The sequence below is a fragment of the Borostomias antarcticus genome, assembly GCF_949987555.1.
Source record: "Borostomias antarcticus genome assembly, chromosome: 17".
Lineage (NCBI taxonomy): Eukaryota > Metazoa > Chordata > Actinopteri > Stomiiformes > Stomiidae > Borostomias > Borostomias antarcticus.
This window is the reverse complement of record NC_140250.1, coordinates 23806410-23818909: the sequence shown is the minus strand read 5'-3', so window position 1 is coordinate 23818909 and position 12500 is coordinate 23806410. Positions and strand designations below refer to the sequence as shown.

Below are 12500 nucleotides of genomic sequence, written 5' to 3'. Positions count from 1 at the left end.
GCTGCGTGTGCGATTTTAACAATGTTGTCAGTTGCCACATAGTACTGTCCCTGGTCCGTTATGAGACCTTGTTCTCAGGCGTTTCCAACTGTCCCCCTCCGCCCTCTCTCTCTCTCTCTCTATGTCTCTCCATCTCTCTCCCTAATTTCCTGTCTGCAACATCCCCAGCGCCCACAGAGACAGGTCTCAGAGGGAGGTAGCGTGGGAGAGAGGGAGAGAGACACTAATATTAGTGTAGAGTAATATTGGCACGGTGATAAAGTCTGACTCTGTGACGGGAATTGTCAACACACTGCAATAAAATACTTTACCGTACGCAGGGCTTTGAATTATGAGCCAAGGTCTAACAATAACTTCTCGACTCATCCAGGTGGGAGGGTTCAACTTTGTAAGGAGACGACGATGAGGATGATGCCACTGGGTTGCCCTCTGCGACTGGCAGGTCTTGCTGTATCGCTCTCTCCTATCGGACAGACAGGCGCCTGGCTCCTCCGGGGTATTCCACTCCTCTCTGTCGACAGAACACGCTCCTCTATCTGTTTCTCTCTCTCTTTCAACCCCCCCACCCCGCCACCTGTCTCTCTCTCTCTCTCTCTCAATCCCTCTCTCTCCCTGTCTGTATCCCTCCATCCATACTCAGATTGAACTCTGGGAAGTCCCTCGAAGCCCCTCAACAGGAAAACCATCAGTGAAAGAGAGACAGAGAGAGTGAGAGAAAAACAGAGACGGAGGCAGCTGTGATAGGAATGCAGGAAACTGAGAGAGACAACTGATAAATGGATAAAGGGAGACAATAAAAAGAGAGAGGGAGAAGACCGACAGACAGACAGACAGACAGACAGACAGACAGACAGACAGACAGACAGACAGACAGACAGAAGCCTTTATTTAAAGAAATGAACGAGGAAGAGAGAGAATTTAGACATTGTTTTACTATGTGAATTCACTGCTTCCCCCTATTCAGGCATGGGCGTCTGATACTGCCATGTGCCGCGGTTCTGTCTGAGTTCAGATCAAAAGATAATTGGAGGGGGACCGGACTGCTTAGTACGCTGGACCGGGGCCAGGGTTCTGGTGCTGGGTTACCATATCTGACCCGCCTGGGTGGAGGAGAGCTCCGGAGGAAATGGTGTTTACTCAGAAAACAGGGTTCGAAGGCGGACCTGTCGGCGTGAGACGCTCCAGCCATTCAGATTCAGACGCCTGCTCACAGTCACTGCTATGAAAGACGAGGTGGGACCCGGGATCCTGCTGTGTACCGTACACACACACACACACGCACACGCAGGCACACACACACACACACGCACACGCAGGCACACACACACACGCACACACACACACACACACACGCACACACACACACACACACGCACACGCAGGCACACACACACACACATGCACACGCAGGCACACACACACACAAGCACACACACATACGCACGCACACACACATGCACGCAAACACACACAGTCTTTGGCTGCCATCTTACCCATGGTGACGTGTGTGGGGCACCGCATGACGCCACTGGAGCTGAGTCTACCCTCTCAAGCCTCTGAAGGAACTGGTCAGTCGTCCTGCAATAAACACATAACACAGTGTGACACACACACACACACACACACACACACACACACACACACACACACACACACACACACACACACACACACACACACACAACCACACACACACACAGAGTGCATCTGAAATGGAGCTGGGGTCCTGGGCTGTCACTTTCCTCTGCGTGATGCTGCCCACACAGCAGACAGCACGCTTCGTCCAGCTAACAGAGCAGAGCGCTCCTCTAGTTTGTTGGTCCTCCTCTGTCAAAAGGTCATATTGGCACGGGAAACATATGTGTTTAACATTGAAAAAAAAAAAAAAAAAAAAGATAGAATATAACGGTAAATAGAGTAGGTGAAGTGAGTGAATAAGTCTCTACTCTGCTCTCCCCGGCCCTGTGTCCTTCTCCACGGTCATCCACATTCCAGTCTGTCAGGCCTGTCTCTCTTTCCTGTCTGGGGTTCACATACACACACATACGCATGCAGACACACACACGCAGACAAGCACACACACACACGCACGCACGCACACACGCACACACGCATGCAGACACACGCACGCATGTGGACACACGCACGCACACACACACACACACACACACACACACACACACACACACACACACACACACACACACACACACAGCTGTACTGTGTCATGTTTGTTTGTCACCAACTTAATTTCCCTTGGTAGCTTTTCAATTATGACCACAGTTCCTCGATTCTCAATTGTACCATTTTTTGTTGTTGTTGTTGTTGTGGTTTGTCCAGTTCTCAGTTCTACGTCTAAGAACGGTGTGCACAGATATGTAGCTGATGCTGCAGAGACTGGGCCTGTTTGAGAACCACCCCAGTAGGAGATACAGTCTGGTACCAGACCCCACACTGACACAGAACCACACCCACCGCCTTATTTGGGCAGGAAGCTCACCAGAGCTTTATAATACTGTACACACTGTAGAACATCAGCTGTAAAGTACTGTGGAGTTCCTGCACCTAAATATACAGTGAATCGGTGAGTATTGGTGAGTAATGGCATCTGTTGTAGTTCAAGTCCAAGTCAAGCACTGTATTCTCTCTCTCGGAGAGATGTGTGTACAGGAATGTGTGTATGCAAAAAGTAAAGATAACTTAAATTAAACAGAGCTAGGCTCTGTTTACTCAATACTGTTACCCTAGCAACGGCAACTCTACCTGGATCCTAGGACCAGGGCTGAAGCTGCAGCCAATCACAGGGTCCGATGTTTGACAGCATCCTTAAGATAATCCTGCGTACATCTGTGGTTAATGTTTGAGGAAAAGCTAACACACACATGCGCACACACACACTTGTGCACACACCGACACACACACACACACTGACCTGACATGAGTCTCTCTCTGCTGCTCTCTCCTTGTCCGTTCCTCCTCCATTCTCTTCTCCTCCAGTCTTTCTGCCTGCAAAAACAGTAAAGTACTGTATACAGTATATCTTTTTGCCTATGGTTGTATAGCAGTCAGGGATGAGTTCTGTCTGACCCCCAGCTGCTGTCTGTTTCCAGCCCTTGACCAGGGCGCTGTGGCCTGTATGAAGGACTCTGCCTTCTGGACGAACCAAAACAAGACAAGCTCATCTCCTGACTTGTTGATCCCCTTTGTGCCAATCATGAACCAGCGTTTCTGATTTTGTCTAATTGGTACAGGTATGCATCTGACCGGGTCTGCCCTGGTCAGAGAGAAACTTAACTATCACTGTACTCTTTCTCTCTCTCTCTCTCTCTCTCTCTCTCTCTCTCTCTCTGCAGGTAAAATAAATAATGGAAATACTGATGGTCTGCACAAGTTCTCTTTATTGACCATTAAGGATGGTTGGATTAATTTCTTCAATGATTTCAGGATTGGATGATTAATTTCTTCCACACTGTACACAAACAACACATGAACACCACTCCACCCAACAATCTACTTCAGTCAACTCCATATTACACCCTCTGGTCTTGTGTATTCCCAGACAGCTAGTGGACCAGATCCAGAACCAGGACCCAGTAGTGGGTTCTCCAGGTCTCGTCAGGAGACTGGTACCGTGGCTATGAACCATGGTTCCTTTAATTATTCTGTGGTTCACAGGCTAATTCCCCAATCAGAGTTGAAGCGACTGGGGGCCCAGTTCTCAGGTATTAATCACCGTTACCCTGCGTCACCCTGCGTCAGAGCGAGCGCGCAGCCAGACACAGAGGACAGCATGTCTGACAGCCTTCTCTGCAGCTGCCTGCGGTCAGGGGAACAACCAGCCGTCATCAATCACAGTGACCTCAACTGTTTAAAGACGGGCGTGGAGCATGATCTCTGGCTCAAGCCCCGCTGACTGGGACGCATAGTTGTCTGCGGTGCCACCTACAGGCTGGGTGTGGTATTACAGCATGGAAATGACGCTTCGCTTCCAAGTGGCATTCGGTTAAATTCAAAAGTCAGTTTTGTCACATACTGTACTCCATTCATACAAGTATGATGTGCAGTGAAATGTTATTGCTAGCTCCTAAGTGTGCTTAATAAGTAAAAAGTAAAGTAAGTAAAAAGGTGAAGTAAAATACAAAATATATACAAAACAAATACAAGTATATTCAGTCAAGCCGGAAAGTCTGCACACTATCACCTTCTCCATGTTGTATTATGTTACAGACTTATTCTACTAATAGATTGAGTCCATTCTTTGTCTCAAAAAACTTTTACATTTGTGCTAATTTATTGAAAATGTTAATGTAAAATATCATATGTAGACAAAAGTGTACACCTTTTGATATGACACCCAAAAGTGCAGTGTATTTTCTCTGAGGTGCGTTTCCACAGACACTGCTTGAGATGTTTCTACAACTTAATTGGAGTCCACCTGTGGTAAATTCAATTGATTGGACATGATTGGAGATTGCCAACACCTGCCTATATAAGGTCTCATATTTGACAGTGCATGTCGACCTGGCCGCCCGGCCAAACTGAGCAATCGGGGAAGACGGGCCTTGGCCAGGGAGGTGAGCAGGAACCCGAGGGTCACTCTGACAGAGCTCCAGCGTGTCCTTGTGGAGATGGGAGAACCTTTCAGAAGATCAACCATCCAGGCAGCACTGCACCAATCACGTCTTTATGGTAGAGTGGCCACTCCTCAGTAAAAGGCACATGATAGCCCGCTTGGAGTTTGCCAAAAGGCACCTAAAGGACTCTCAAACCGTGAGAGTCAAGATTCTCTGATCTGATGAAAACAAAATATAACTTTTTGGCCTGAATACCAAGTGTCACGTCTGGAAGAAACCAGGCACCGTTCACCATGGCTAATACCATCCCTACGGTGAAGCATGGCGGTGGGAGCATCATTATCTGGGGATGTTTTTCAGCAGCAGGAATGGGGCGACTAGTCCTGATAGAGGGAAAGAAGAATGCAGCTAAGCACACCAAGTTCCTTGAAGAAAGCGCGCTCTGGACTTCAGACTGGGGCAAAGGTTCCCCTTCCAACATGACAACCCGAAGCATGCAGCCAAGAGAACAAAGGAGTGGCTTAGGAGAAAGTCTGTGAATGTCCTCGAGTGGCCAAGCCAGAGCCCAGACCTGAATCCAATTGAACATCTGTGGAAAGAGCTGAAAATGTCTGAACTGACACTCCCCATCCAACCTGACAGAGCTTGCAAGGATATGCCAAGAAGAATGGGCAAAAATCTCCAGAAACAAGTGTGCCAAGATCCAGAACCAGGACCCAGTAGTGGGTTCTCCAGGTCTCGTCAGGAGACTGGTACCGTGGCTATGAACCACGGTTTGTTTAATTACTCTGTGGTTCAGACTAATTCCCCAATCAGAGTTGAAGCGACTAGGGGTCCAGTTCTCAGGTATTAATCACCGTTACCCTGCATCACCCTGCGTCAGAGCCAAGAAGAATGGGCAAAAATCTCCAGCAACAAGCGTGCCAAGCTCTTAAGCTTCTTTCCCAAGATGCCTTGAAGCTGTAATCGCTGCCAAAGGTGCATCAACCAAGTATTAGGCTAAGGGTGTGTACAGATATGTAACCCCTAAATAACCTATTTTTGTCAGTAAAATAAAATTTGCATATTTTCTAAAAACCTGTTTTCACTTTGTCATTATTGCCAATTGTGTGTAGATGTTTGAGGCAAAAAATGAACTCGATCTATAGTAGAATAAGTCTGTAACGTAATAAGATGTGGAGAAGGTGAAAGGGGTGTGCAGGCTTTACGGCTTGACTACAATAATGGAATGGGTTGAAAGATATAGACGGATGAATTTACAACGGGGTTAAATAACTTCATATAGGCATACAATACCTAGATATTAGGTATACAATAATATGCATGTGTATTTACAGAATGTACAGGAGATGTATAGCAAGTGATGTTTTCAAAATAAATATACTGTAAGATGCTGCTGTACTGTAAGTTCCAGCTAGGGTGACAACCCGTTCCACATTTTTCAGGACAGTCACGAAAATTGACAATTTCCCGCATTTCAAAGATGATTAAAAAAAAATAGTAGGCCTAATTTAACACCTATGTGCTACAAGTGAAGGCCTTGCCAGATGCTGCCCATTCCAACAAGAAATAGTCCTTCAAGTTCAAGGCCAAGCACTGAATCTGGTAAGAACACAGTTAATTTACAAGCTGCAGGTGAGCGAGAAGTGAGATTGGATTGTTATTAGGGGAGGGGCGTTGCTTTGTTTCTGTGACAACGTGGCCTTCCATTATTCTCACCTTCTCTCGCTGTTTGTCCCTCATATTCTGGATCTCTGCTTCCTGCTCCTGTCTTCTCTTCCTGTCCTCCTCCTCTTTCTTCATCTTCAAACAAGACAAGAAAACTTCCATCTCTTACTGACAGAGTTAGTCAAGGCTGGGAAGTAGTCTACTGTATATTCACATAACATTCACTCACAACTCACAATACACATGGGTCTTGCATACTGTCATAAAGTATATTACAATAGACAGACAATGTAATATGTTTGAATCACATTACATTATTAGATATCTGACAAACAATTTGGTGATATGATGAACAGGAGAGCACCTTTTTCAGAATTTTGGATTTGCGTAACTCCTCAAACTGCCTCTCTCTAGCCTCAGCCAATGAAACAGCTCCACCTGGAGATGTACATGACATCAGATGATATTTCTATACATACTCAGTCTGTGTGGTGTGTGTGAGAGAGTGAGATAAATATATATATATATAGATAATATACATAAATAAAGAGAGAGAGAGAGAGAGAGAGGTGTTATTACCTAGCATCTCTGGGTTAGTATAAACAGAAGTAGGTCTGTTTGCCTCCCTATATCTCTTTAAGTTCTCCTCCTCTGTCTGTGCCACTGCAGATAAATAGAGAGGGAGAGAGAGAGAGAGAGAGAGAGAGAGGTGTTATTACCTAGCATCTCTGGGTTAGTATAAACAGAAGTAGGTATGTTTGCCTCCCTATATCTCTTTAAGTTCTCCTCCTCTGTCTGTGCCACTGCAGATAAATAGAGAGGGAGAGTAAATATTACAGTATGGCATAAATAATGGTATAAAAATAGAACTCTTGGCATAAATAATGGTATAAAAATAGAACTCTTGTATTTCTTATTTAATAATTTACCATTCTAAATAAAATATAAATGTGCTCTGCTGGGTGTTGAATTGAGGGGGTCACTTACGCCTCTTTAATTTACTATGTCGAGATTCATTGGGTGGTATCGTAGAGAATCCGCTCGAGCTATCGGAGAGAGGGAGAGAGAGAAGGGAGAAGGGGGTGTTTATGTTTATGCGCATGCGCAGATTAGTCTGTCAAGTCTCAACATGAAACGAAATTGAAACTTAACAAAAACATAACAGGCTATTTAACGTTAATCACTGATATGATTTAACTTTTACAAAGCTTGATAGTAACATTTATGCTAAATCTCATAATAGATTAGCAAGACCATTGCCTTAACTGTGATTATATCCAAAGAGTAAACAGGCCTAGTTACTATAGCATAATTCATATCACTAGCATTTTTGTACACAAGGGAATTATATTTTTCTCATTTTTGCAAAAGCAACCAATAGGCTATAGCCTATTTATTATGCATCCACTCACTCCTGACAGTCCGTTGAATCTTGAGTCACTCCAGACTCGTTAACAGGTGCGGAATGTTCCTTCTCCTCGTTCCTGGACGGGTCCATGTTGAGTAGGGCAACTGTGAACAGTCAAGAGATGCTCAGTTTGCTATTGCAGCCAGCAGGACTGTAACGCCTCCTCTAACTGCGAGACATGAACAGCACATCCGTTCACATTATTGGGATGCTAAACCCAACCATGAATATTCTAATTATTCCTGAGATGGTGTCTGATGATAATCTTCCTCTAAATGTCAAACATAATAGCTGCTGTACAGTCACTGAGCGAGTAGGGTGTATCTGAGCTGTTCATTTTGCAGCCTATTACGAAACGCCACAATTCTTCTCTGTGGGGGTTCCGTAGTTGTGTCCTTGAGCTGACAGCAGCAGCATGGCGAATGTGAGTGGGACCATGGAGGAGACGATGCGGTATGCAGAGTTTACACCCAAATCTAACATACGAAGTGATGCAGACATTGACAAACGACTTGTAAGTGCATTGCTGTTTTGGATATGGCTGGTTGCTTTGTGGAGAGAGGCAGCAAGAGCTAGCTGCGTTAGGCTATCTAGCTAGCATATTATCTAGCTAGCAGTTAGCTAGCTACGTTAGTTGGTCACCAAACGTATCCATATTTTATTAATACTTATTTTATTTGTTTCATTAGCAATCGATTTGTATGGGTTTACAGCTAGCTATCGTGACGTCGCATATAGCCCAGAGCTTTAAATGTATAATGTTGAATGTTGGAAATAGCTAGCTAGATGGCTAACGTTAGTGGTTATCCTGACGTTGTAATGCAATCTGACATTCCTTTAGCTCCTAAAATAACATATGTTTTAGCTACTGTTTGTAACTAGACGTTAAAGCCTGTCCCCTTGACCACAGGGTGGGACTCTGATCGCGGTGGGCCTGGGAGTGGCGGCTGCAGGCTTTGCAGGTAAGGAGGAAGGTCTTTGAGAAGATTGGTCCTGCTCTGCTCAACTTCCACCCTTACCTCTGCTTCTTGGGCATATTTGAGTAGATAGTTTTCTTAAAGGCTTAAAAGCCAGTGGCAGAAAGTCGCACCTAACCCCACCAAACCCAAAGTTTCCCCAAAGGTTTAGGTGGAGTGCGGGACCCCAGGTGCTCCTGTGAGAGATGAGGAGGAGGATGGATAGGGTTTGTTTATGGGTAATAAATAACCCTTGACTTCGGCACAGTGACGTGTTGAACCAGTTACATAAAGGTCCCTTTGTCACTGGCGTCCGCAGTCCTTTCACCTAATCGCAGACCACAGTCTGTCTTGGTGTGTGAGAGACAGCCTATTGTCCTTCCTTGGCTAAACTTTTGAGTTGTCAGTCTCAGAGTTTTTTGTTTTTTTTTGCAAACCAGCGGGAAACATCCATTAGCCTGCGTGTTTATCTTTAGCCTGAGCTGATGATGAAGTATACTTGTCATGTTGTGGAGAGCCATGGTGAACAGGCCCTACTCCACCAGTGGTTCCCACAGTTGTTTTGGCCGTGACCCAGCCGGCCTCTCTCGCTGTGTCTCCAGACTGACCACAGAGTCAAAGGGAGGACACAGTGTGAGTGACCCATGAGTTTATGAGGAACAGCATTTTCCCAGTTCATTTTCAGTACAGTATGTTTAAGAGGAAGCAGGCTTCCCTACCATAAGAGTGTGTGCGTGTGTGTGTGTGTGTGGTCTTTTTTTGTGGAAGAGAACTGTAACCCGAATTAGCCTACAGCTTTTATGACAAAACAAATCAGAATGTGTCCATCAGTACATGATCAATAATAATCCACAAGTGACTGGTCCTGGGCTGGTCCTGGGCTGGTCCTGGGCTGGTCCTGGGCTGGTCCTGGGTTGGTCCTGGACTGGTCCTGGACTGGTCCTGGCCTGGTCCTGGGCTGGTCCTGGGCTGGTCCTGGGCTGGTCCTGGGTTGGTCCTGGGCTGGTCCTGGACTGTTACTCTGTTTAATTGCAGCTGCTCTCTGCTGGTCAGGACTAGTGCTTGTTGCTGGCTGTGTGTCAGTCGTAAACATAAACACTAAACATAAACACGAGGCTAAATGTTTGGATGCTGACTGACTCTGCTGGTTTTGGATGGGACTGCACTTCCTTCCTGGCAGCAAACTAACACCAACGCTATTGCCACTAATGCCAGTGACACGGTAAACACCAGAGACTTAACACCCCCAGTGACACGGTAAACACCAGAGACTAACACCCCCAGTGACACGGTAAACACCAGAGATTTAACACCGCCAGTGACACGGTAAACACCGGAGACTAACACCGCCAGTGACACGGTGAACACCAGAGACTTAACACCCCCAGTGACACGGTAAATACCAGAGACTAACACCCCCAGTGACACGGTAAATACCAGAGACTAACACCGCCAGTGACACGGTAAACACCAGAGACTAACACCCCCAGTGACACGGTAAACACCGGAGACTTAACACCCCCAGTGACACGGTAAACACCGGAGACTAACACCCCCAGTGACACGGTAAACACCGGAGACTTAACACCCCCAGTGACACGGTAAATACCAGAGACTAACACCCCCAGTGACACGGTAAACACCGGAGACTAACACCGCCAGTGACACGGTAAACACCAGAGACTAACACCCCCAGTGACACGGTAAACACCGGAGACTAGCACCCTCTGTCACAGCGGCCCTGCCAGCAACCACAACCTCTGTGTCATGATATCACACGCGGTCAGGGGGGAGTTATTCAAAACAGACCAACTTTCTCTGACCTGTGTACTGTTTTTGATGTTGACGTGCTACGTGGGTGTAATAACCCCCACCCGGGGCGTAATAACCCCCACCCGGGGCGTAATAACCCCCACCCACGTTTCCTCTCCAGGCCGATATGCGTTCCAGCTGTGGAAGCCACTGGGACAAGTCCTGACAGAGACCATGAAGAAAATGCCCACAGCAGTGAGTAGAGCATGGAGCGCTGACTATCCTAGCTGTTTTTATTTTGTTTATTTTTTTTATTTTGTATGTGCACACACACACACACACACACACAGAGAATGAAGTGACTCGAGAGTGAGAGTTTTGTCCCTGTACCTGAGTTGAGGTTTGGCTCCAAGCCCCTGACCATTCTATGACCCAGGCTCTCCACTGTGTGTGTGTGTATGTGTGTATGTGTGTATGTGTGTGTGTGTGTGTGTGGTCTCTCTCTGCTCCAGGCATTCTCATCACATTACTACAAAGGAGGGTTTGAGCAGAAGATGACGAAACGAGAGGCCAGCCTCATCCTGGGAATCAGGTAAAACTACGCGTGCGTCTTGTGCGTCTGGCTCGGTAACTTTTTGTCTGGCTCCCGTTTCTCTGGGTTCTGTGATGCGTCGGCCGTGGTCCATTCCACCCTTAGATGGGTAACATGGGCTGCGTGATACCAGCGACTGTCTTGCTCCTGCCCCTAACCATGGGCGGCTGTAGCTCAGTTGGTAGAGCGGTTCGTTCAATGATTGAAGGGTCAGTGGTTCCAATCCCAGCTCCGACTGTCCACATGTTGAAGTGTCCTTGAGCAAGACACCTAACCACAAATTGCTCCCAATGAGCAGGTTAGCACCTTGCATGGCAGCTACCGTCATTGGTTTGTGAATGTGTGTGTGTGTGAATGGGTGAATGAGAGGCCATTGTAAAGAGCTTTGAGTGCCGCTAAGGTGGAAAAGCGCTATATAAGTGCAGTCCATTTAACCAACCCCCTGACGGACCCAGGATTCGAACCGTGACCTTCGAATTGGAAAGTTGACCTTTCGGTAGCTGGCTCCCTTCTCTGACCCCTGGGCTACCACCGCTCCTGCGGTTTAGTGTTGTGTATTTACTTGACTACGGGCTCCGGTTGGACCACAGCCACCGTGTCAGTCAGCAGGAAGCGATCATCACGACGTTTAGAGACGGACAGGAGTCAAGTAGGAACACCACAGAATTCATTAGCGGTCGCAACCAGGAGACTGGGACGAGCAGAGCTGCCGGAAGAACCTCGCGGGATAACTTAACAATAATAAATAATATAACAATACGCCTGTATTGCTACTGACATACAGTACACGCTTTTATCCAGAAATTACTCGGCTGTAGTGGGAGTCGAACCCAAACGCATCAACTGATGTGTGACTGAGCGACTGGTTGTCCCGTCACTCCGAGGCCTCCGCGGTCGAACGACGCAGTCACGGCCTTCAGCTCTAGATTATACTCTCACAAGATGCACTTGTGAGTTCTGGCAAGTAGTAGTACACTGACCCTTCCTCCGTTAAATGCACTTATTGGAAGTCGCTTTGGATAGAAGCGTCAGCTAAATGACTAATGTCATGTAACTCCCTCTGCCCAAGCTACTCAGTTCTTGCCGCGGCCACTAGGTGGTGCTATAGACCTTCTGTAAATTACCGTTGAGTGTGATTCGAGAGTGTTTGGTTCTCCTCCCACTACCCAGTCCTACCAGCACCAAGCTGAAGGTCCAAGACGCCCATCGGAGGATCATGGTCCTGAATCACCCAGATAAAGGTGAGTTGAAGCTCCTCGTCTCTGTTGGGAGGTGTAGCTTAAACCTCCAGACCTCCGCTGCCTCGCTCTGAGCTGCGTAGGACCTGGACACTGAGCTGGTCAGCCAGGTGAGAGACAGAACTGTGAGAGGAGAAGGTGATGACCGCATAGAGAGGAGAGGGGGATGACCGCATAGTCTCTGACACAGATGAGTCGCCTCTATCAAACGTGCATAGGCTCACGCTGTCCTCTAACAGAACAGAGTGCTACTAAACTTCCAAATAGGGCGTTTATTTTGGGCGGTCAGTACAGTCACTTCTTCCCTCCCTC

At 46.9% G+C, this 12500-nt stretch overlaps 2 protein-coding genes across 2 annotated transcripts in view; one reads left to right on the top strand and one right to left on the bottom strand.

Moving 5' to 3' along the window:
• The window catches only part of epsti1 (epithelial stromal interaction 1), a gene marked incomplete at its 5' end in the record, with an annotated part of 16844 nt that extends 9104 nt beyond the window's left edge, over positions 1-7740 (bottom strand). Inside the window, 7 exons of the mRNA XM_084452293.1 lie at positions 1494-1578; positions 2933-3006; positions 6294-6377; positions 6607-6680; positions 6822-6905; positions 7230-7288; positions 7655-7740. Of these exons, the coding sequence (XP_084308419.1) occupies positions 1494-1578; positions 2933-3006; positions 6294-6377; positions 6607-6680; positions 6822-6905; positions 7230-7288; positions 7655-7740 (546 nt within the window). The remainder of the gene's footprint in view (positions 1-1493; positions 1579-2932; positions 3007-6293; positions 6378-6606; positions 6681-6821; positions 6906-7229; positions 7289-7654) is intronic.
• A 310-nt stretch (positions 7741-8050) lies between these two features.
• Positions 8051-12500, top strand: part of dnajc15 (DnaJ (Hsp40) homolog, subfamily C, member 15) — a 10246-nt gene continuing 5796 nt past the window's right edge. The window contains exons 1-5 of the mRNA XM_084451905.1: positions 8051-8164; positions 8561-8612; positions 10540-10613; positions 10871-10950; positions 12121-12191. Coding sequence (XP_084308031.1) covers positions 8066-8164; positions 8561-8612; positions 10540-10613; positions 10871-10950; positions 12121-12191 — 376 coding nt within the window. The 5' untranslated portion in view covers positions 8051-8065. The remainder of the gene's footprint in view (positions 8165-8560; positions 8613-10539; positions 10614-10870; positions 10951-12120; positions 12192-12500) is intronic.